We start from the raw sequence: 25,752 nt of genomic DNA, 5'->3' as shown, positions 1-25,752 counted from the left end.
TATATTTGTCTCCCTGTGTGTTAACAAAGTCTGGTTCATTTCCAGTTCTGGCATTTAGATCGCCACACATTAACACATTCCCTTTAGTCTGGAAATGGCAGATCTCCTCCTGCAGGATGGAGAAGGTTTCTTCACTGTAATAGGGGGACTCAGCTGGGGGAAGGTACATAGCACACAAGAAAATGTGACGGTCTGTGGAGACAATGTCTTTTTGGATTTTTAGCCAAATGTTAAATTTTCCGATTTGTATAGCTGTGATTGAGTTTATGAGGTGTGCTCTATACCATATTAGCATTCCCCCTGACTCTCTACCCTGAGTCACCCCTCTTAGTTTTGTCGATGGTAGGACTATTTCCCTAAATCCAACTGGACAGCCAGTGGACAAATCTCTAACGTTCCATGTTTCCTGTAGTATTATAATGTCAGAGTTCTCGATTTCTTTTTTAAAGTCCGAATGTTGGCTCTTGATACCAAAAACAGAGGACCTCAGTCCTTGAATATTCCAACACGTGACTTTCAGGGAATATGAGCTCATTAGATAATCACATTTGTTATTTCAAAACAAGACAGACATCAGTATACTGAATTGACAAATCAAGAAGAATATATTAAATATTATGATCCAAGAAAATAAGTTAAATGTATAAATTAGGTCAAATAAATATACAAAGATATCATATTCAAATTACATATACATATATATATATACATACACACACACATATACATCGTTTTTTTTTTTTTTTTCAAGAAGAATAAATAATATGAGGTTTCAAAAAAATCTGATATTAAATGAGTATAAAATAAACATATACACATGCATACACATCCATACTTTTTTTTTTTTTCAAGAATAATAAATAATAGATTTCTGAGAATCTGATTTAAAATAAGTAGAAATAAAACACACTCTCACACACACACTTATACATACATTTTCATTTTCCTTACTCACTTTTTTTTTTTTTTTCTCTTTCTCCCTTTTTTTTCTTCCTTTCCCTTTTCCTTTTTTTTTCCCCTTTTTTGTGAGTCACTAACCCATGAGATGTGAGCACAGCACGGTCAGCATGTGCTGGATGTTTGTGAGGTCTCTGGATGGCGATGAGGCCGGCTGGCTGTAGGGTGTGCTGGGGCTGCAGTGGGTCAGTGATCTGCTGGCTGCTTCAGCGTAGCTCCGGCTGCCCGGCTGCTGCTGCTGCTGTTCACGTGGATGAGAAGGCGAGGGGGCTTCAGGCCTGGTCATGTAGTGTGTTCCAGGGGGAAACACAGAGCCTGTCGTGGAGTTCCTCCTGTCAGAGCTGAAGTGGTGGAGGGGGTGGTGTTTTGAGGGGTGTCCCTGCAGTGGCTCTATGGGATGTCCATGAGGACGCTGCGGTGCGCTGGAGCTGCGGTTCAGTGCGATGTCCTTCAGGGTTTTGGCAAAGATGGGGACTGCCCTTCTGTGGAGGTGGACATGGTCGTACAGGCTGTTGAGATTCAGTGTGGGGTGCTGTACACCAGTGAGGTGTACATTGGGCTTTAGGGCACAGTCTCTGGATACTCTAGCATTTATATGCCTGATGGTGTCTGGGTGGAAGTCCGAGCGCAGTAGCAGGGTGGAGAGGATGATTTTGGAGTTGGGGAAGTTGGAGGATGCCTTCTCAGTCACGTTTATGAGAGCTGTAGCTACTCTCTCACGCTGAGCTCGGAGGTCGTTGCTGCCGGTGTGGATGATGATATGGCTGGGGGAACCCAGCTGCTCTTCACACAAGAGCTCCAGGGCCTTCTGTGTGTTTGGGCACCACATTTTTTTGACGTTTTTTCTTGGAAACAGTCTCTTTTCATCGATAAACTTGCCATTGGAGTCCATGAGGAGTATAATGTGAGGCTGTGATGGACTGTAGGAGTCTGCTGGAGGAGGGCTGCTGGGCCGGGTCTCTGTGGTCGCTGGAGGAGGAGGCTCCTCTGAGCTCTGCTGTTCTCCTCTCTGTGTCGGCTGCTTCTCCACAGCTGACAGCTGTATGTGGGACTCTCTGTCCTCTCTCAGCTTTCTCATCTCCTCCCTCACTACAGACAGCTGATTGCTGTACTCCTCTCCCTGTTTTTTCATTTCTTGAGTTTCTTTTTTAAGCATTTCTATTTCTTTCCTGTAGTCAGCTTCATTCTCTGTTGGATGAGTCTCCTTCCCTACTCTATGCATCTCCTCTCTCAGCTGCACCAGCTCCAGCTCCATCTCCCTGAACTTCTCCTTCATGTCGCTGATGATGCTGTGTAGAAGGGAGATCTCCTCACTGCCGTCCCTGGACTGCTCAGCTGTGGACTGATGGCTGGAGGTCGAGGGGTCTTCTGCACGCTTCTGTGCATTAGGGCTGATCTTGTTCAGCTGAGCTTTTTCTTTAATTTGCAGGAAATCCTTTTCAAATTGTTTCAGCTTCCCTGGATCATTACAGTCCCATTTTTATATAGGTTCAGCTGTTATTGTGACATCGAATCTGAATCCTCCCTTCTTTAATCTGTAGTTTCCATCCATTACTGATGCCCTTTCTAATTACTGTGGGGTAATGATGTCTGATTGCTGAGTGCCAGGCTTCTGGGTCTTCTGTATAGAATATGATGTTACTGACCTCTCCATTCCTGTATAGGTCTGAGTACAGGGTTTTATAGTATATTTTTCAATATTCTAGTATGTTTCTTATATATCAAAATACTTATATGAGTTTCCTGGCCTTTGTGTGACCTAGGAGAGAGCATATGAGGTTACTAAAATTGTTTTTGCTGCAGAGGCCACAAAGAGCACCCAGCTGTAACAAAATAATGAGACTAAGGACCTTGAAGATAGACTAAAGCCAAGTTTCTACCAGTAAAAAGATATCAAAAGGCTCTGTGAGATAATGGTGGCAAATAGTATCCATTGGTTACAAAAATAACAAAGGGGCACAGAAATGAGGTAATGCCAGATAACAAACTGTATAGAAGAGGAGGTTTTGGACTAAGACAGTCAGAACGGACAGCTGGCCGGTCTCATGTTTGTTGGTGTTCAATAAACTACAATTTTGGCATCTGGAACTAGAGATTCATCGCGATATTCCACAACAGTTTCTGGATTGTCCTTGAGGAGCTTTTCTTTATGTTTTTTCTTTAGGATCTCATTGGTAGCTTTGGATGGGTATGTTACAGGGATTGATTCTGTCATTTTTCAAATATTCTGACAGTTGCTGGCAGTTTGTTGTTGTTGTTGCTTTATGAATGTTTATATCTACTGGAGTTAGCCCTTATATTGTAGCTTAATTAAATCACAGTTTTTGGGCAAATCTTTCTCCAAAACAAAGGTGGTTGATTGTAGATATTTTGTGTACTCACATGGAGTTCCTCTTTTCCTCTCTCTCGTGGCAGTTGTGGGACCTTTAAGCCTTCTGTCAGCCTTCTGTCTATTGGTTGTCAGCTAGTTGTCTTCTGCTGATTTTTCTTGATCAATTCAATGTCCTTTTGTAGTTAATATGTTGCAGAAGGTCTTATTTTATAGAGTTTTATCAAAACTGATTGTCTGTCTTGTCTTAAAACAACATTTAAAAAGAAAAAATTCAGGAGCTCATTTTCTTGCTGCTGCTGAACGGAATCTCTCTTCTCTCTCTCTCTCTCTCTCTCTATATATATATATATATCTATATATATATATATATATATATATATATATATATAGATCAGTGCTCGTAACACGCTAGTTGACCGTTACGCTCTCTTATGATACAATGATGGATATGTACCACACTATAAAAGGTCTCTGGTATATATCAGTATAAAAGTGTAAAGGTAACTATTACATCAGCACACATATGAATAATGGTCCTGAGATATTTTAATACCCATACTGTGTAAAATCGAAATGGGAGACTTAATTACGCTCATCGAAGGCATGAGTAGTAGTAAAGCCAGCCCATGATTGTTGATAGCGGGAACTAGCGTGATAGTGGATGAACGAAGAAATCGATGCAGTCATGAAAGATGCATAAGAATCAAAACTAACGATGTCGTAGTTTGCTGTTATATCGGTGTTACGTTTTTTTTTATTTCCTATTTACTATTTGTAAAGGCACGAAGTATAAATTGTAGTTTTCTAAAAGTGTATTTGTCATTGACGTTTTCGAGGCTTTCGTTGACACTGTCAGGACCTTACAGAAAATTCAAAATGGCGGATTTTCGGAAAAATGGTTCAGAGCTGGACAGCACATATTAAGAATAATAAATAAAACAAACACAGTCGGGCAAGAATCAAATAGATGCACAGAGATAAAGCCAGCTATCATAAATAACCTATTTTTCATTTTAATTGGCTTTATCGATCTAGAAAGCGGCATCCTCTTTTTTTTAAAGGTAAGAGCGACCTGTAGTTCAGTTCTGCTATAATTTTTTTCTTTTTTTCTTCTGGAAAATACATATGGAAAGAGTACCGTCGTATTTTATTAATCAGTTTAATGCATTTTTAAGACATAAGCATATGTGTTTACGACTTTTTGACAGCGTAAAATTTAGCGAATACTTATTTTACTGTTTTATGTGCTTACATATGTGCCTGGAAACCCACTAGCTCGATTGAGATCAGTAAACGCAGATTTGTAGGAATTTTTTCTGCAGCATTATTAAGTGTGACTGACCTTTTTAAAGTCATCGTGTTTTAGACACTGGAGAGGAAGTAAGCTGCTTGATGCATTACAGACGAGCAGAGAACAAAAATGCTGAATGAATCTGTGTACAGGAGATGTTTTTTATCGTACTGCTGCTTGACACAAAACAAAAACTCGATGATTAGAGCACATACATGTCCTGTAGGACATCAAAATGATTTTACAACTCCTATAGCACCCCCTGCGATCTGTCAACTTGTCCAGATTAAAAGCAGCGAGTGTTCTGATATAGGTTGCTCAATATCCATTAAGATTGTAAGGATTAATAATCAAGAATAAATCTTATATCGCTTGGATATTGTAGGATATCTAGTTGCATATCCCCCCCTCCCCCCTTTAGGATAGGTTTGGAGAGGGTCCTTTTAGTATAGGTTTTGAGAGGGTCCTTTTAGGATAGGTTAGGGTCCTTTTGGATAGGTGTCTTTCAGCTTACGATAGGATTTGCAAAGGATTACTGTCCACAATCCTTTAAGATTTATGTACTGGGGAACTGACTTAACTTATTTTGATTCCAGTTTTTGCAAACATAACCTTTGTGAACATTTGTACAACTCATCCATTGGCACAAAAATGTAAAATTTACATTAAATGGTACATAAAAACTATTCAGCAGAAGATGGTGCAATCAATTTTAATTACTGCCTTGTGAGTAACGCAGTGTTAAGATAGAAATATCTTGCATTACATGATTGTTTTATATGGCACTTATATGCAATATAAAGGTGTCTGATTTATAAGCATGAGTCGACGTCTCTGTTGTTGCAGTGTGAGACATGGCAGAGGAGCGCAGACAGAAGCTGTGTTCAGTCATCCTGCCCACTGAATCCACGAAGGCCATGGCAGAGTCAGTGGGTGTGGGATCTCTGCAGGAGGACAGCTGTCTGGCCCTCAGTGAAGAGGTCAGCTACAGGATCAAAGAGATTGCACAGGTATGAACCACCAAAACAACACAACATACCAAACCAGTCAACTTTTACATAACACAAATGACAATACATCCATCACTTCTTAGGTTTGTATTCCTGACACAGTTCACCCAAAAATGCAAATTCTCTCATCATCACCCTCATAACATCCCAGATGTGTATGACTTTCTTTCTTCTACTGAACACAAATGAAGTGTTTTAGAAGAATATTTCAGCTCTGTTGGTCTATAGAATGCAAGTGAATGGTGACCAGAACTCAGAAGGCCCAAAAGCACATAAAGGCAGCATAAAAGTAATCCATACGACTTCAGTGGTTTAATCCATGTTTTCTGACGTGATATGAGTGAGAAAAAGATCAATATGTAAATACTTTTTAGTAGGTGGTGATATGCATGAAGAATGCAAATCCCCCAAAATAAAGAAGTAGAATGTGAAAGTGGAGTTTGATAGAAAAAAACATGTTAATAAGCAGATTAGACACAAGTGGAGGTAAACTGATATTTCGTTTTACTGGTTATTGGTGCAGATAATTTCTTTTTGTAACTATTAGTTATCTGCAAAAATCATTGCAGAGAGTTGCCGATATACAGTATGTGTAATATATATAAAAATGTTTTTTTTTTCCCTTCGTGCTACTCTTTTGCCAACACTAGGGGATGCCACAGTTTTTACAACAGTGACAGAGGTCAAATAAAAACAATTACATGGGGATTTGCTGAAATCATTGACAGCATTCATCCATATTTTTATCCTCACTTCAATGTATTTTCAGTTATTTTGATTAGATAGTCAAGTGTTTTAAATTGAAGCGAAGGCTTGCAACAAAAAAAATTTGACCATATGGAAACATCCCCTCATCAGCATGCATCGTGTCTCCACTTCATATCGTTTGAATAATAATAATTCTTATTCCTTATTAAACCTCATCTGGTGAAATATATATGCACTACCAATCAATACTTGCCCGAAATGTTTCTCATGATTTAAAAATCTCTTGATCTGAAGGCGTATGCTTAAATGTTAGAAATTAGGTTTGTAGACAAAAATATAATTGTTCCACCATATAAATTTATTTAATTACAAAACTAACATTTTATTTAAAAAAAAATAAGTGCCCAAAATAGATGGGAAACCCTTCAATACTGTTTAAAAACCATCCCAGGGTGATACCTCAAGAAGTTGCTTGAGGAAATGTCAAGAGTACATGACTTCAAATTCTAGGCAAAGGGTGACTACTTTGAAGATGCCAAAATATAACACAGTTTTGAATTATTTTGGATTTTTTTAGTCACAACATAATTCCCATATTTCTATTTCTATTGTTCCATTGTTGTGATGACTTTACTATTATTCTAAAATGTGAAAAATATAAAGATTGAGTAAGTGACCCTAAACTTTTGAACGGTAGTGTATATACATATATATTTACACACAAAACCCTTCATCTGGTGAATATATATAAACACACTCACCTAAAGGATTATTAGGAACACCATACTAATACTGTGTTTGACCCCTTTCGCCTTCAGAACTGCCTTAATTCTACGTGGCATTGATTCAACAAGGTGCTGAAAGCATTCTTTAGAAATGTTGGCCCATATTGATAGGATAGCATCTTGCAGTTGATGGAGATTTGTGGGATGCACATCCAGGGCACGAAGCTCCCGTTGCACCACATCCCAAAGATGCTCTATTGGGTTGAGATCTGGTGACTGTGGGGGCCATTTCAGTACAGTGAACTAATTGTCATGTTCAAGAAACCAATTTGAAATGATTCGAGCTTTGTGACATGGTGCATTATCCTGCTGGAAGTAGCCATCAGAGGATGGGTACATGGTGGCCATAAAGGGATGGACATGGTCAGAAACAATGCTCAGGTAGGCTGTGGCATTTAAACGATGCCCAATTGGCACTAAGGGGCCTAAAGTGTGCCAAGAAAACATCCCCCACACCATTACACCACCACCAGCAGCCTGCACAGTGGTAACAAGGCATGATGGATCCATGTTCTCATTCTGTTTACGCCAAATTCTGACTCTACCATCTGAATGTCTCAACAGAAATCGAGACTCATCAGACCAGGCAACATTTTTCCAGTCTTCAACTGTCCAATTTTGGTGAGCTCTTGCAAATTGTAGCCTCTTTTTCCTATTTGTAGTGGAGATGAGTGGTACCCGGTGGGGTCTTCTGCTGTTGTAGCCCATCCGCCTCAAGGTTGTGCGTGTTGTGGCTTCACAAATGCTTTGCTGCATACCTCGGTTGTAACGATTGGTTATTTCAGGCAAAGTTGCTCTTCTATCAGCTTGAATCAGTCGGCCCATTTTCCTCTGACCTCTAGCATCAACAAGGCATTTTCACCCACAGGACTGCCGCATACTGGATGTTTTTCCCTTTTCACACCATTCTGTGTAAACCCTAGAAATGGTTGTGCGTGAAAATCCCAGTAACGTGATGCTGAAAAACCCCCCCTGTAAAAAAAAAAAAGGCAACAAAGCTGTCCCTGTTTGCATGTTGTTGCATTCAGTGTGAACAGACCCTTACACTAACAAAAGAATGTATCTTTCATTGCACCTCTCAGTTATGCAATGTTTCATTCTTTTCCAAGAGGGAAATTGCACTGAAAAATGCTGATGGTTTTGTTTGTGTGTTGCTGTCATATCTCTCATAGGATGCACTGAAGTTTATGCACCATGGAAAGAGGCGCAAACTTACTACTAGTGACATCGACAACGCTCTTAAATTAAAAAACGTAGAGGTGAGAAAACTGAAATGTGTGTTTCATGTACTTCAGCCTCTAACTTCGCACACACACACACACAACATTCAGTACAGCTTCACGAGCTTCTTGTCGCAAACAGTGTTTTTCTTGAATTATGTGTATGTGTCTCCTTTAGCCGCTGTATGGCTTCCAGTCTCAAGAGTTTATCCCGTTTCGCTTCGCAAGTGGAGGCGGGAGAGAGTTGCACTTCTATGAAGAAAAAGAAGTGGATCTCGGTGACATCATCAACACACCCCTCCCACGAGTCCCTCTTGATGTATCGCTCAAAGGTGACTAGTCAGTATCATATGAAATCAAATATCTCAATTTTTCAAAGCAGGTTTTAGTGACTGACCTTTGAACATGTGAATGTCACAAGCAATTTAATTAAATAAACTAGCTGGTCATTTCTTTCTGTCTTTCAGCTCACTGGTTAAGTATTGATGGTGTCCAGCCTGCAATCCCTGAGAACCCACCCCCAGGTAAGAGAGTGTCCATTTGTTCATATGTATATTTCACTTTTTTATTTAGTCAATGTTTCCTCGTTTCAAATTCATACATTTGAATCCATTTCATAGCATTTTAGTAAAAAGAAACGTGTCAAATGGTATCAATCAAACACTAATCCATATTCAAAAATGTTTTAAATAAAAAAAGTAGTAAGTTAAACCTGTATGAATTATGCCTCTCATAGTATGAATTTATATAAGACCTTGTACATTTTCAGTGTTTAGGATTTTGCGCTTTGTAAAGCATATTGTTATGGCTCAAGTTCAAAATTCAATGACAAGGTCATGTATTAGTAAATAAATAATTTATTACATTTAATGGTAACGCTTGACAATAATTTTTACATTAGTTCACACGAACTAACAATGAACAATACTTTTACAGCATTTAATAATCTTAATGTTAATTTCATCATATACTAATGCATTTTTAAAACCAAAAGTTGTATTTGTTAACTTTAGTTGATTATTATGAACTAACCGTGAACAATTGTGTTTTTATTAACTAGCATTAACAATAATTTAATAAATACTGTAAAAATATATTGTTCATTGTTTGTTCATGATACCTAATGCATTAACTAATATTAACAAATGGAACATTGTAAACTGTTACAAATGTAATAAAAGAGCCACAGTGGCTTAAAATGACTTTATCTAAGAAGTGACGGTCTTAAATACTTGGGATTTGGGGTGGGTAAAAATAGGTAAAAACTTTCAGATACATCACAAATCCCAAGATCGATCTTTCACTCAATGCACAACTCTCTACTACAATGAGAGGAAATCACTCACATTTGCAACCAAATTCTGCTATGAGACTAAAATGAATATATTTGGTAGCTGGATGGTAAATGTTTATATTTCACTCACCAGTAATTGTGTAGTATAGTAGAGAAATTAGATCCTTTCACTGCGTATTGAGAGTCAAAGTTGTTCGGTGTAACTTGTGTCTAAAGACGAGATCCACGCGACCCATTTGTCATTGAGTAATGTCTCTTTTAATAACCTTCCTGTTCTTTCCAGTCAGTTAAAAATAAACATTTAAATGTAATCATGCATCGCATAGATGAGGTAAAGACATTTGAGTCTCTCTCGTTAACATGCACTCATTTACAGATGCTCTTTACAGAAATGCCGGTTTTGTTAAAGAGACAGTACCGGTTTTAGCACGTGTTCAACAAATCTATGTAAATACTTATAAAAAGTACATATTATGCAATTAAACTTAAAAAATTATATATGAAATATAATATCTTTTTCATTGATTGAATACATGGATTTGGTCGTTTTTAAAAAGCCAAAATGTGACCAAAATGGTAAAAACCAATAAAATATAATTAGTAAGCATTTATTGTAATGTACCTTGGTAAAAGGCCCCCTGTTTAATTAACAGCATTAGCTGGAATTTATTTCATATGCAAGCAAAAGGGACATTATAACTGAAATATACTTATATTAATTAATATCAAATTGAATCGAATCATATAGGGAAATATGTATCAATACCCAGCCCTACTTGGGATGGGAACGCTGCTTTATTCGCAAATAGTTTTTGTGATATTACGATTTTGTGCATAAAGTCAAGCTGCAATCTGTATGTAGTTTCTGCGCCACCAAATAGAATTGCAAAAATAATCATTAACTACGTTTCCTTTCTCAGTTTCTTTTTTTTTTTGTTGTTGGCGACAAAAGGTGTAGTTTAGAGACTGATTTAGTTTATAGCTGATGGAAACGCAAATTATCAGTAAAATTCCGTGTGTCGACATAATATTTTTCTGTTTAACTCTAGCGCATAAACTCTATGATACTTAAATTGTCACTAAAAACTGGTTTGGAAAACTATTTGTTGATAAAATTGGCATTAACGCAAAAATATAGTGTCACGTGACAGAATTTACCACAATTGTTAGCCTGTGATAAACATGATGACAAGGTGATGACATGATGACAAGGTTTACATCCTTGAAAGCCTATTGTACGTGAAGCATTACTCGCATTACTAGATTACTATGATGGCATATCTGCACAGACTCGATGATGCAAAAACATCTGCGTCACGACACTTCCAGGAGTGCCAACACAAACTTCTCTCATGCACCTGTCAGACTAGTGCACGGAGAACAAATGAACGGCCATGATTTGTGATTGTTTGTATTGCGGTAGTCATCCATTAATTTACTAAAGTTTCTTTTCCACACCATTCAAAATAATAGACTGCATTCATTGTAATTCATGGAATTAGCCCACAATACCAAAAAAAACATATAATTTCTGTGCACAAAGATGTTTAAATCAAAAATAAATACACAATACTATGAGAAAAACATCAGTGTGCTTTTTTGGAACCCAATTCTATGAAATTATTGTTTAGCTTTTGAAAAATTACAGCAAAATTCTCTGTATTAAATTAAATAAATTACCAAACGAATAAAGCATTAAATAAAAAAAATAAATTACCAAGTTAAAAATTATATATGTTTAGGCCTATGTATGAATTTTCTTTACACAAACTTAAATTAGCTTCACCCTGTTCTGTAGATGAATAAAGTCAGCTGAATGACAAAAATTCAACAAAATTTTCATCAGTAATTTTGTTGATGAGATTAACATTGGATTAATGAACCAGAAAATAAAATCAGCCATAACTTTTAATATCTCATTCTTGATACTTGAGACATTTTAACATAACATTGAATAAAACATTTATTATGAATGAATTAGGTATTTTGTAGTATATACTGTGCAGTATGCAGGAAGTAGTACGCTAGTATACATTTCCTAGCATGGCGAAAGTTATAAAAGATATCCTTAACTTAATAGCTAACAATTACTTTTTGCCCTTTTCTCCCTCCTTTACATTTTTATTCTTATTCAGCCCCTAAAGAGCAACAGAAGGCAGAATCCACAGAGCCTCTCAAAGCTGTCAAACCTGGACAGGAAGAGGAAGACTCTATCCAGGCCAAGGGTAAGGGTGCAACCTCTGCAGAAGTCAAAGGTCAGTAAATAAGTTTCCTCTGGCTTTCTAGTACATTTTGTGCTGTTGATTTTGTAACTTCACTCACATTTCTCTCTCATGGGGTTTCAGGAAAAGAGAAGCTCCGGATGAAACCGCGCAGCACACATGAGCTCTCCGTTGAGCAGCAGCTGTACTATAAAGAGATCACCGAAGCCTGCGTGGGCTCCTGTGAAGCCAAAAGAACGGTATGTCTGTGTGTGTGAATCCTATTGTAATTTTCTTCCTCGTATTTTCGTTTCAGTGGCTTAAGGGTAGGAATGTGTCACCACATGAACTTCTGGAGTTACTCAGCTCAACTTCTGATGGTAGATATGTAAAATCAGGAGATAAAACAAAAGTGAGGGTCAGATTATCGTTGTTGTGTTGTGATGTCAAGCTGGCAATGCTTAAAATATGAGACTAGCTGGCCCGTGTTATTTACTTGCCAGAGGCAATTTTTTACACAAATTTGATAGCTGACGATTGTCAGTTTTGGACCCTGATTGTGAATGTGTATATCTGTCGAGGGGGAAAGGGGGGGATGCAGTGTGAAGCCTTGTTTTGATTATTTGGGGGGTTTGCCTCCCACCCCCTGGAATCTACGCCCTTGATAACTGTGCTTTTAGGCTAATCCATTCCTTGCTCTCACTGCCATGTGTATGTGTAAACAAAAATATGGGTGTAATTTTGCCACCAGGAGGCACTGCAGAGCATAGCCACAGACCCAGGACTGTACCAGATGCTCCCAAGGTTCAGTACCTTCATCTCTGAGGGCGTGAGTACATTCCTCAGTGAATTGTATCATATAAATACACACAAATATATGTGCACACAAATAGCACACTTTTTAATATAATCTTAATATTTGTGGTCCAGTCATTTATTGAAGGACTTTTATTTCAACTTAAAAGCCGAATTGTATAACTGGTGTCATATTTGCATCACAAGAGTAAGTGTTCAATCTCTCTCCCTCAGGTGCGTGTAAATGTTGTTCAGAATAATCTGGCTCTGTTGATATACTTGATGAGGATGGTGAAGGCTTTAATGGATAATACTACTCTGTATTTAGAGAAATATGTAAGTAATTCACAAAATACATATTTACACACACATCACAAAGTATAGTCAGGACATCACTGATGTTAAAAACAGCACCATCACTATTTGAAAAAAGTCATTTTTGATCAAATCTAGACAGTCTCCATATCCAGCAGCCATCAATCCAACACCTTATCCTTGAGTAAACATGCTAAATTGCTAATTTGGTACAAGAAAATCCCTTGCCATTATATCAAACACACCTGAAAGATATTTGGCTTGTTAAGTGAAGCTTCACATTGTCTTTGTGTTTGTATTAAGTTGCCACAGTATGTAATATATATGGAGGCCCAAACCTGCATAAATAATAAATGAATAAATGTAGTAATAGAAAAATAAATAAAGGAATAAATGTCTCGATAAAACAAATATAATTCGTTTTTTTTCTATATTTATTTTTAACTTTATTTTTATTCTTTTTACCTTTTAATTATTTATTCATTTATTTTGCATATTTTTTTATTTATGTGTTAATTTATTTTTTATATTTATTTATTTCCACATATATTTATTTGCATATTTATATATTCCCATATATATTTATTTATTTATACATGTATTTATTTTTACTTTACTGTGTGCAACATGGAAATGAGGGAGGCGGTCCTTGCGGAGCTCCAGTGCATCATTGGATTAGAGCTCAATAGTACTTATCGGAAGCAGATGGACGTCCCACCTTAGCACCCTCTGACTAGAGCAGATTTAACAATCCAGGATGTGCTACGACATTCATACCGGCATACAGCTCTCCTAAAACATCAATAAGCACCACTACTCTATATGAAACATAGTTATTTGATGCATGGTTATTGACTTCATTCGCATGTCGCGCAACTCTCTAGATATATGTGAAGAGTCAGCTATAGATTATTATTTATTTTTTTATTGCAGATGTATACATACATAAACGATCAGGGAAATGAAGCATGGTTGTATCTTTTACAATGAACAACCATAACAACAGCAAACAATATTATGGATTTGCATACATCAAAATATGAAGTTATATACACAGAAAATAAAAGAAAAGAACAAGGTTAAATCTTATCATTTATGAAACTTGCTCATTTTGTGGTTTTGTTGAAGAAACAGCTCCCCATTTATTTTGTGATTGTAATATAACCAACATCTTGGATTGACTTAAGCTCTTATGTTTTTAGCCCCACAAATAGCTATAGTTTACACGCGATATGGCTATGACCAGAGGTGTAGTGGTAAAAAAAGAGGTGGGTAAACTATAAATTCTGGTGGACCACGACGTGGTCACCCGGTAAGGTGGGCGACTGCCTACCGGTGTATGTGTATGCTGATGACATCGCTATAGGCTATCATTTCATGGTACTACCAAGGGTATCACTGGTTGTTCCCTCATAGGTCACACAATCACTATTCAATTCATACATTAATCTAAGTTCTTGTTAAAGAGACCCAAGAAGGAATAATATGGTTGAAATCTATAAAGTTTACTAAATGACAAAACAGAGAGAACAAAAATATTTAAGAGAGATTGAGAGGATCCAGGGCTTCCAATGCAATGCACTTGTACATAATGATTAGGGATTTGGGAATTTTCATAGTCGATTAATCTGTTGAATATTTTCTCGATTAATCAGTTAGTTGTTTGGTCTATAATATGTCAGAACAATGTGGATCAGTGTTTCCCAAAAGCCCAGGAGGATGACGTCCTCAAATGTCTCGTTTTGTCCACAACTCAAAGATATTCAGTTTACTGTCACAGAGGAGAGAAGACACTAGAACATATTCACATTTAACAAGCTGGAATCAAAGAATGTTTTACTTTTGTCTTAAAAAATGACTCAACCCGACTAATTGATTATCAAAATAGTTTAGATAGTAAAATAGTGCAGATTAACGACAGAAGAATGAATCTGGTGTCACATATTTTAATTTTAATAAAACTCAGTTTCTGTAATTAACAGAAGAAAGACAATATAAGTTCCATTTTGAACACAAAATAACCACAAATTGATTTTCGATTTATTTTTTATTTTTTACTAAGCCTATTAAAATCGTATTTGATTGCAGAGAGCCGTAGCGCATTCGCGCAGCACTAGTCTCTCTCTCTCTCTCTCTCTCTCTCTCTCTCTCTCTCTCTCTCTCTCTCTCTCACCCGTACCTCTCGCGCTCTCTCCCGTCATGGAACACCGCTGCATAAATCTGTCCAACACAGCACTGTCAGTTATTACTTATTAGCCAGCATGCAAGGAGCCTAGCTAATAAGGAGAGCTAAGTTATTGTTAGAATACAGCTGGATTTTTGAGGTCAGCACGCTGTATATAGCTGGTATTAGTAAATATCGATGCACGTGCATGGGAAACACTGGCAGCAGCGCATTATGAAAGACTTCGTCTTAGGTTTAACAACCTATGAAACTAATAATGAACAATATGAAACTAAAACGACATAAGCTTAATTTAAAATGGCTTAGGAACTATCTATTTAGAGGTGGATAAACGCAATTTAGAGGTGGATAAACCCACTTTGGAGGTGGGTAAACGCTATTTCCGAATTTTGGGAGGTGCGTAAACGGCGTTTACGTGCGTTTAGCCTCCACTACATCCCTGGCTATGACCTAACGTCACATCAAAACAAGTCAAGAGTAATCGAGCATACGCTTCAGTCTACAATAAGCCAATGGTAAGCAGGATCCGCCCACATCATTATCGTACAAGAGACAGAAATGTAAGAATAAATACAAAAATAAATAAATGTGGGAATATTTAAATATATAAATAAATACATGTGGGAATAAATATATATAAAAATAAATGAATGCATAAATAAATAATACAAAAACCAAAAACAAATGAAAAAATAAAAAATGTTTTAAAGAATACAAATAAAAAGAGAAAATAATAAATAAAAAGAGAAAATAATAAATAAAGGAAAAAAGTCATACAAAAATAAATTCAGGAATAACTTTCATTAAAAACTAATTATATTTGTTTTATCAAGACATTTATTCCTTAATTTATTTTCTTATTATTACAGTTATTTATTTATGTATTTATTTATTATTTTTGCATGTTTTGTCCTCCATAGTAATAGACTGGCATGTCTTAAGGTCAATATTTGATAATTTGGCATAAGAGCAAAATCTGCACATTATTCCAAACATTTGGCTGCCAGTGTATATATGCCCTTACGATTAATATAAACACCCTCTTGAATGAAAGGCTAATCTTTTCAAGCTGTGTATGCAGTGTGTTGTAATAATACACTAAACTATTCTTATCTTTAAAGATCAAGCAAAAATGTATTTCTCATGAGTTGACCCCTTTAAAAGCAACACTCTTTCTTTTTCCACTGTCTGGTTATGGTAGCTGCACGAGTTGATCCCGGCAGTGGTGACGTGTATTGTCAGTAAGCAGCTGTGTTTGAGGCCTGATATGGACAATCACTGGGCTCTGCGAGACTTCGCTGCACGCCTGATGGCCCAGAGCTGCAAGACCTTCAGCACCACCACCAATAACATCCAGTCACGAATCACCAAGACCTTCACAAAGGTAGTAGAGAATGACAGCGCACTCATCCGAAATGAGTGTGCATGCAAACCGTTATCTGGGAAATTACAGTGTAAAGTACTTTCATTTGTATGTACAATAATAAACCCCTATAGACAGAGTGCATACATCATAACATTTCAGTCTATTTTCTTTTCAGTTTACATTGGGAAATTAACTTATGTACAGATATGGCAAAAACTCAAAATAGCCACAGAATGGAGAAGGACTGACACGTAGGGCTCTATTTTCTAAGAGTGCGTCACTGTCATAAAAATATGCCAGAAAATAATCAAGGATGTAGTTAATGAACAACAGAACGTATTTTTCAATTCTTCTAATTCATTTCACACAGTCTATTTACACTACCAATGTGAGTCTCTTGATCCCTCTTTTGCAAACATGACTGATTGAAAATGGTGATTTAGAAAAGGTGCACACATCACGTGCGGTGGAGAAACAATGCAATTCCATAAAAAAAATCCATTATAGTAGTATAAAACAGTAAAATATAGACCTAAATGAAACTTTTAAAGGGACATTTAAGTGGAAGTGTTTTTGGATTTTGTTTGGTCCAAGTGACACAAATATACCTGGTAGACCAAAATACAGGAAGTGCTTGATATTAAGTCACTCTCTCTTGCTCTCTCTCAGGCATTGTTGGATGATAAGACACAGTGGACGACTCGTTACGGATGCATTGCGGGACTAGCTGAACTTGGGCATGATGTGGGTCTAACAAATGGCAAATTCTTCTTTATTAGGGGTGTTGACTGTAACTACTGCATTGCTTTTTGCAGTGCTTTGACCTTATGCAACTTATGCAGATTGTGTTTTTTTTAATCTAAGCATTAGTTTATAATTAATATTTCTGTCTTTTATAAAGTATCTCAGTTTTTAAACATTCTTGTTTGTTGATCAGACATGGAGAGTAAACTGTAAATCCATCTGTTACTTTTCACGCAGGTAATAAAGACACTAATCATCACACGGCTGTCTGTAGAGGGTGCTCGTATCAAAGCTGTGATGGATGGGCCAGTTATGTCGAACATCGAAAAGATCGGAGCAGATCATGTTCAGAGTCTTTTATTGGTAAGCCCTTCACTGCAGCTTGGGTCATTCAGATGAGCCCTAGTACCAGCTCTGTCTGTTGTTAGTTATGCAAGGCCATAACATTTGATAATAGGGATGCACAGATGTATCTGCTACTGATATTAATCAGCCAATTATTAACCAAATTAAAACCATTGGCATACCAGTGGTTTATTATTTACAGTTAATTAGCAACTCACTTTGTAAAAACTCTGAATTTAAATGCACAATCCAGAAATAATAATAGCCAAAATATGTAGAAGGGTTGACACTCCCAAGAACATGTAATATTGAACTTTTATTCTTTCTCGTTCTCACGTTAATGCGAAAAACCCCCCCGCCATAAACGGGTGTAACAGTTTTGAAAGCGGCACTTGCCTGTAGGCTACATGATGAGGGATACCATTCAAAATGCTCTAAACCAGTACATTTTAACTTCTGAGACATCAGTATAATATCCATTAATGCTGCATGCTTGATTAAATTAAACTTTCTGCTCGTGTCATCTTAGACTTACAGTGACACCTAGTGGTGTGGATGTAGCATCATTCAAAATCAATAGCTTTCAGTTACAAATGTCATTGTAGAAATTCACTGTTTACAATCAGCCAGGATTAATTTAATCCAAGAGTGAACGTGTCCAGTAACAAGACTGTTACTGAGATTAAGCGAGTAGTATTCAGCTGGTCATGTGATTCTAACATGGCAGCCCCCATGAGGGCGCCCCTGCCTCAAGTACAATAAAACAGCTTTTATACGGTTACTGATTTGACTAGATATGTTTCAAAATCACAATTCATTTCTTTAGGAGTTAATCTTTTTTAATGGGGAAAAAAATTACTGGGGGCACCTTTAAGATTGAAATCGCAATATGCAGGGTTCGTACGGGTGCTGGAAATCTTTGAAAATGCTTGAATTTTAATGTAGTGTTTTCAAGGCATGAAAAGTGCTTGGATTTTGGATGAAGTGCTTGAAACTGCTGAAATTGTAATTGCATTGCTTTCATAATAATTCGCTATCTTACCGAATAGTTCACTTTTTAGATAAAATAAGCCTAATTGCTTTTGCCTTTTGCATAAAATGAAATCAATGCCTCATGAGTCTGTGCATGAGGATATAGTGTGATCTGCTGGTCTTTTTTTGATGTACACATGCCGGGACGTTGCCACTTCAAGGAGTGTTGGCTTGAGAACGAAAAATACAATTCATGGTTAAAACGAGGACCAAATCCTCGAGTAGCCTCTTGTAAAGTCTGCTAAAAGGATGTGCAGCTTTTCACCATGGGAGAGTCTGTGCTTTCAAGCCATGTGAAAGGTAAGATGTAGGGAATTTTTGATTAGGCCAATTAAGTTTATTTAAGCTAGCTAGCAAATTCGCATGCTAATGATAGTCGATTTTTGGGAGGCGGAGGGATATAAAAAAGTTTGTTCAGTGCGTGCGCTCCCTGACTGAATTCTGCACCATCATGAATTCTATCATCATAAACAACAAAGTGCAGATACGATGTAAACAGATTAATTTAGCAGTTTGGACCGTTAGATTCAGTGATTATAATGGGAGTTTATGTGAGAGTGCATATTGAGCTTGCACTAGACTGAAGTCTTCCGTTTCAGTGATTGGGAACCTTTGTTGCTTGCTTTCTGTATATCCCAAACTGGGGTTTGTGAAAAAACATTCTGAGATTTACCATTCTTTAGGGTGACGTCCTCTTTTACGTCCTCTTTTTCCCAGACATGTCCTCATTTTTGGACCTTAAAAAGCATCCGGCCGGGATTTCTAAATTTGAGAAAATATCCGGGATTGGGCTTTAGTTGCATTATGATGTGCATCTGGTCTAATACTTTGTGTGTGCAGGCATTTTTGCATTGCTTTAAACCCTCTTTGTAAGTCCCGCCTCCTCGCACACCAATTAGTCGATTTTAACAGTCTTTTAGCAACTATTGGCCAAATTCCTGCCGGTCAATCTCTCCGGGAACGCGCAAAGCATTGTTGTGTTCAGCATCAAACAGTTGTTGACAGCTTTGCTTAAAGCTGATTGGAAACAATGCCCAAACGAAAGTTTACGAAAATTTACAGAAGATTTGCGACAAAAATTCCCATGCTTTCGTCCAGGTTGAGATCCGTGGGAAGCGGAATGTATGACATGTAAAGCTGCACTTAAGTATCAGTTGCTAATAAATATGCAAGTGATTTAGAAGCACACATTAGCTCTGTGAAGCATTAAGGGTCAGCAAAAGGGGAAGTTCATTCGGTAAATTAACTGACTACCAGGTAACATTATCATCACATTGCTTCATTTTCCATGGCCATTCAAAATAATAGTAAATGAAGACACACTCATGGCATCAAATATTTTATTTTAGTTCAAAAGAATGTTGGACATTTTTATTTATATATCTGAAGTGGTAATGCTAATAGAGTGTCTTTTTCACTGTATTAAAGTTTGCATTCATAGTAATACTGTTTTGAATATGGTCACCCTACCGTTCTTTCAATTTCATCACAGTCTAAAGTAACATTCAAACCCAGTTCATGAATTTCTCACTGGCAAAAATAATTGTGTGTGCCCTCTAGTGCAGAAACACCAAAATAGTTATGTCATAAAGGTCAGAAAAATACGCAATGAAATAACTCAATCTTTTGCGGTTAAAAAAAATGCATCTACCGTACTCATGCGTCGTGCGTCACACAAGTATCTTTTTTTGCCAGCCAGGCACATTGCTAGGTGACAGCTTAGTGATAGCAAGTAAAATACTTCAATGTGTAACCATGTCAGTCATCCACGGTTTTAGTTTAGTTTTTTAGTTTTTTTTGCAGTTTAAAACGTAATTTGTATTTAAGGTTAGATGCATAAGGAGTTTTGATTCTGATGGTATAAGTTCATAAGCTTTAACATGTGCTATTAAACGTTGAATACTAAACGTGTATATGTATGTAAACAAATAATTTACCACAGTAGTAATGTGCTTGAAAAGCTTGAAAATGCATATTGAAAATGCTTGAAAAGTGCTTGAATTTGACTTTGGAACAGGTGTAAGAACCCTGAATATGGCCTGGCGTGATTATTGAACCTTAAAATGCTATCCCTGTGTTTTAATCAGCTCCCTATGTCGTGAATCAGTATATCGTGAACACAGATTTGGGCAATGGCAGGGGTGTTCATCTTCTGAACATTGGGACACTTATGACTCAATCACCTTTTCTTTTTCCATGATGTGGTGGACATTTCTGTGGAATTGTCCTACAGATACTGTACATAGTATGAATGTTTAATGTTCTGTCAGACAGTACACAGTACATGCGTGTAAAATGTTTTCTGTTTTGTTCTACTGTTTTGAACTGCAAAAACCGAAGTGCAATGTTGTAGAAGTACAAAATAAAATAATTTTCTTATCAGTCATGTTATCATACTTTTATTTTGTTTTTTTGTCTCTTTTTAAAATTTTGGCTTGTCATTGTTCAACAGATCCAATACATTTTCAATAGAAAGTATTTATTGTTAGAACAAAAAAATCTTTTGTATCACTTTGTAAATTTTTAAGCAGAATTCTTAAGTAAAACAGTGACCTGATGACAAAATAAGGTGAACGGCAAAATATCATTATTGGCCTATAGTTTTTTGTTATTATCGGTATCAGAAAAAAACTGGTTTATATCGGTGCATTCCTATTTGATAAAATGAACATGGCAAACATTGCTATGGTATAGCTGCTAGTGCAAATGGTCTCACATCTTAAATGGTTAGTTCACCCCCCAAAAAAATTAGCCCATAATTTACTCGCCCTCAAGCTATCCTAGGTTCATTTGACTTTCTTCTTTCAGCCAAACATAGTCTGCTATATAAAAAAAAAATCCTGGCTCTTCCAAGCTTTATAATGGGTGTGAATGGCACCTTCAATTTTGAAGCCCAAATGAGTGCATCCATCCATCAAAAAAGTCGTACATACGGCTCCAGGGGGTTAATAAAGTGAAGCGATGCATTTTTGGGAGAACAATATCCATATTCATAACTTTATAAACTATAATCACTGGATTTTGGTAACGGCCATCCGTGCATTCACAAGAGTGTCGAGTTCCGGCATATGGCTCTGGTGATAAGTGACGAATGCGGAAGCGCAGAGGATAGAGCAAAACAAAATGGATATTTTTCATACAAAATTTATTTATTTTTATTAACCCCCTGGAGTTGGATGGATGGATGGATGGATGGATGGATGGATGCAGTTTTTTGGTCTTCAAAATCTAAGGTACCATTCATTCCCATTATAAAGCTTGGAAGAGCCAGGATATTTTTTAATATAACACTTGATTGATTTTGGCTGAAAGAAGTCATATACACCTAGGATGGCTTGAGGTGAGTAAATTATGGTTTCATTTTTGGGTGAACTAACCATTTAAGGAATTTACATTAATAGAGGCAAACTATGTGTCCCATATGAATTTAGACTGAAATGTCAGCAACATCATGTCAAAATCCAACACTGTCAGAAACACATTGTTATCCCTCTCTCTCTCTCTCTCTCTCTCTCTTTCTCTCGTTCTGTGTTTAGAAACACTGTGCCAGTGTTGTTGCAAAAACTAGGCCACTTCCAGATGTGGTTGATCAATATAAAACAGATTATGGTTATCTGGGTCCCATGCTTTGTTCACACGTGGTGAAGGCCAGAGCACAGGCTGCCTTCCAGGCCCAAACCGTCAACAGAACAACACTCACCATCACACAGGTGTGTACATCTGTAAAACATCTTCTGTTGAGCTGATGGGAATCATAAGCTGAAAGTTTCCCTGATTGTAATTTATCTCTTGTTATGCAATGATCACTCTGTGTCTCTCTCTCTGCAGCCACGCCCAACTCTGTCAATGTCTCAAAGTGGCTTGGCAGCCTCCAGTGGTTCCCGCACACCCAGCATAATTAAAGTGCCCAGTTCTCTCACCCTCATGTCCACTCGCCCTGGAATGCCCACCCAGCCATCACCCCCAGCAACCAAGTATATTGTCATGGCAACAAGTGCGGGCACTGCCTCCACACAGCAGGTAAAGGAGTTTGACGTGATCCATTGATTGTTGTATTGCTGTATTTAGTAGGGCTGCATGATTATGACAAAAATGTATGATTATTTCCCTTCATATTGTAATTGCGATAGAATTGACATCAAAATATTTATTTAGGTGGATCAAATGCATGTCATATTCTTTATTTCAGCTACACATCCAAAACTGATAACTGTATTCCTGAATTACTTTATTGCTGTTTTATACACCAGTGAATCAAGATTAGGTGCTAAATGGTTGCTTACTAGATGTGGACCGATATATTGGTTTAACGGATTAATCTGTGCCGATAGTTGCTTTGTGGAACAATCGTTATTGGCAAAAATCTAGGCCTACTGCGATAGTTGCAGATAGTTTTTTCATTATTTCATAATTTCAAAATAAGACTCCTCAGTGTGTTTTTATTATTTAAGACTTGCGCTGTACACCTGGTTACAGGCCATCTGAAGCGAAGCGATACATTTTTGTAAGAAAAATATCCATATTTATAACTTATACTATATTCACTGGCTTCCGGTAACGGCCGTCCGGATGTTCACAAGTGAGTCGAGTTCCGGCGTATGACGTAGGCATGGTGTAATCTCTTGTGAGAAGTGACGAACGCGGAACCGCACTCATGAAAAAGAAGTGAGTTGTTTTAGCTATACTGTATATTTGTATTAGTCTTAAAATGGTGCATTTGTGCATCTATCCATTCATTCCAATCGTCAATTCATGGCAGCAAACACTCTCAGCCTCTGTAAGCGCCTCTGTGCTTCACATGTCGTAATTCAGCAGTTGTACATGTCCAGGGAATGGTGCTCAAACTATCTTATTTGAGGACACAGCTGGTTGCACGCTCACTCATGCACATATATAAAAGGCACCTCACCTTTTCTGTGACTTCCACTGATTTGTGCAACTGATGATGTCATCATGCTTTTGCAAAAACGCATGCACAAGTCATTTTACTTCCTGAACAAGTGTTGACCCAAGTACAGGTTGCTTTTTCACTCATGCGACCCGCTCCGCAGTTCCATTTCAGTGGAACTCAGACCACCTCCTACAGGTAGTCTCGCGTTTGGTACTGTGGTCCGCAAAACAGCTTTCACATTACCAACTTTTCATGCGAACTGTACTCTGTTTTGGATTAAACTGCCAGTGTGAAAGCCCCCATAGTGCCTTCCTGAGCCTAAATATAATTATTTTCTCTGCAATGTCAATGATTGAAAATTCAATGATTTCTTTCCAGTTTTTAACTCTTTCCTTTTTTCTCTGTGTAATTTGTTTCACCTTTTTTCTCTGTAAATTTTATTTTCACCTTTTTTCACTGTGTAAAAAAAAATTCTCACCTTTTTTCTCTGTGTATATTTGTTCTCTATGGAAGAGGATTAGGGCCAAGCAATAATAAAAAAATAAAACCATCTCGAGATTAAAGTCATTATAATGCGAGATTAAAGTCATTATAATGCGAGATTAAAGTCGTTAAATTTTGAGAAAAAAGTCGAAATACAATCTTGAGAATAAACTCATTAAATATCGAGATTATAGTCATTATAATGCGAGATTAAACTCGTTAAATTTCGAGAAAAAAGTCGAAATACAATCTTGAGAATAAACTCATTAAATATCGAGAATAAAGTCGTTGTGTTTCGAGAAAAAACTCGTTAAGTTTAATCTCGCATTATAATGACTTTATTCTTGATATTTAATGAGTTTATTCTCAAGATTGTATTTCGACTTTTTTCTCGAAATTTAACGAGTTTAATCTCGCATTATTATGACTTTAATCTCGAGATGGCTTTATTTTTTTTAATATTGCTTGGCCCTAATCCTCTTCCGTAGTTCTCACTTTTTTCTCTGAGTACATTTGTTTTTTCACCAAAATGTTTTTCTGCTGTGTTTGTTGGACAAAGTTTGAACACGAAGCACACACCGTTTTCTCAAGCAGCTCATCTTCCTTTAACTTGACACAGTGTCGAGGCTTCCCTCCATGAGTTCATTGATTTGGGCAATGCTAACACGAGTCATGCTTTTAAACACAGCACTTAACCCAGCTGTTTGACAATATGTTTTTTGATGGTTTCACACATGCTCAAATACATTTGATTAAAATAGAGAAAATGTGCCTTTTTTATTCAATTAATCAAAGAAATAATCGAAGGTTAATCGATTATAAAAAAGGGACTTGAGTATTTTATCTCAAATCTGTAATCTGTCACTACTGTGGATGTAATTTCTCCCTCCAGGTCATTACTCTCAGTTCCTCCCAGTCTGGATCTCCCATCACTAGTACAGTCCCCAGCACTCCCACCTCATTACAGTCACTAGTCAAATTGGAGTCTGGAAACACAGGACCTGTGGGCGGCTCACGTCCTTTGCAAAAATACATTGTGGTGTCTATGCCTCCATCCTCTTCCTCACTGGAGAGCAAGAGCTCAGGCATTTTACCCTCCTGTACCTCACCCATCAGTATGGAGTCTACTGTGAAGCTGGAACGCTCCGAATCCCAGGCCGCAAGCACACAATCCCCACACTGACACACACACAATTTACACATGCATTGACACTGTATATACAATGAATACTTTCATAAATTAAGACTCAATCATGTATACACCTAAATGTATCTGCATACTCTACATACATGCACACATACATAGTTGCCAATGTGGCTGCAAGAACAGAAGTTCTAACAGTGGCTTCCACACACACATCGCAACTTTGCAGAAAAAGACAGGATGGAAGTTGATTGTGTCTAGTGATAAAAAAAATTGCGTTTAATGTGTGTGTGAAGAAAGCACAGGATTGAGCAATCTTTCATTAATTAATATAAGGAGGTGCTAAAGGGGACTGGAGGGATTTATCTGGATTGTGTGGATAAAGTAAAAAACAAAGACTGTAGGTGTAATGCCTCCATCACTGTCTAATATTCACATGTATAATTATGCACATATTTGTGCTTGTTGACAGAAAACTAGGCATTTGTTGGGTTTAACGTACAATTGAATTGATTTACTATTTCATGCTCAATTTTTTATCTTCTATAATAAAGATGGTTTTTAAATGTGGTTGTCATTTTTGGTTATGAAAGTTTGTCATAGTTATGACATAGAAACCACAGTGGGGTTTGTTTTATTAGTAAGATCTGATAC

At 37.1% G+C, this 25,752-nt stretch overlaps 1 protein-coding gene across 1 annotated transcript; it reads left to right on the top strand.

The window, feature by feature from the left end:
• The first annotated feature begins 4,175 nt into the window (after positions 1-4,175).
• On the top strand, positions 4,176-25,650 carry LOC127638032 (transcription initiation factor TFIID subunit 6-like). The gene is made up of 15 exons (XM_052119379.1): positions 4,176-4,350; positions 5,427-5,590; positions 8,256-8,342; positions 8,482-8,635; positions 8,771-8,827; positions 11,733-11,852; positions 11,943-12,058; positions 12,550-12,627; positions 12,828-12,929; positions 16,295-16,477; positions 17,129-17,203; positions 17,441-17,566; positions 22,117-22,290; positions 22,409-22,600; positions 24,847-25,650. The coding sequence occupies exons 2-15, from the start codon at positions 5,435-5,437 to the stop codon at positions 25,135-25,137; spliced, it is 1,911 nt and encodes a 636-aa protein (XP_051975339.1). The 5' UTR covers positions 4,176-4,350; positions 5,427-5,434; the 3' UTR covers positions 25,138-25,650.
• Positions 25,651-25,752: the final 102 nt, after the last annotated feature.

This window comes from Xyrauchen texanus, chromosome 4 (genome assembly GCF_025860055.1).
Source record: "Xyrauchen texanus isolate HMW12.3.18 chromosome 4, RBS_HiC_50CHRs, whole genome shotgun sequence".
In the NCBI taxonomy this organism is placed as follows: domain Eukaryota; kingdom Metazoa; phylum Chordata; class Actinopteri; order Cypriniformes; family Catostomidae; genus Xyrauchen; species Xyrauchen texanus.
This window is presented reverse-complemented; position numbering and strand designations above follow the sequence as displayed.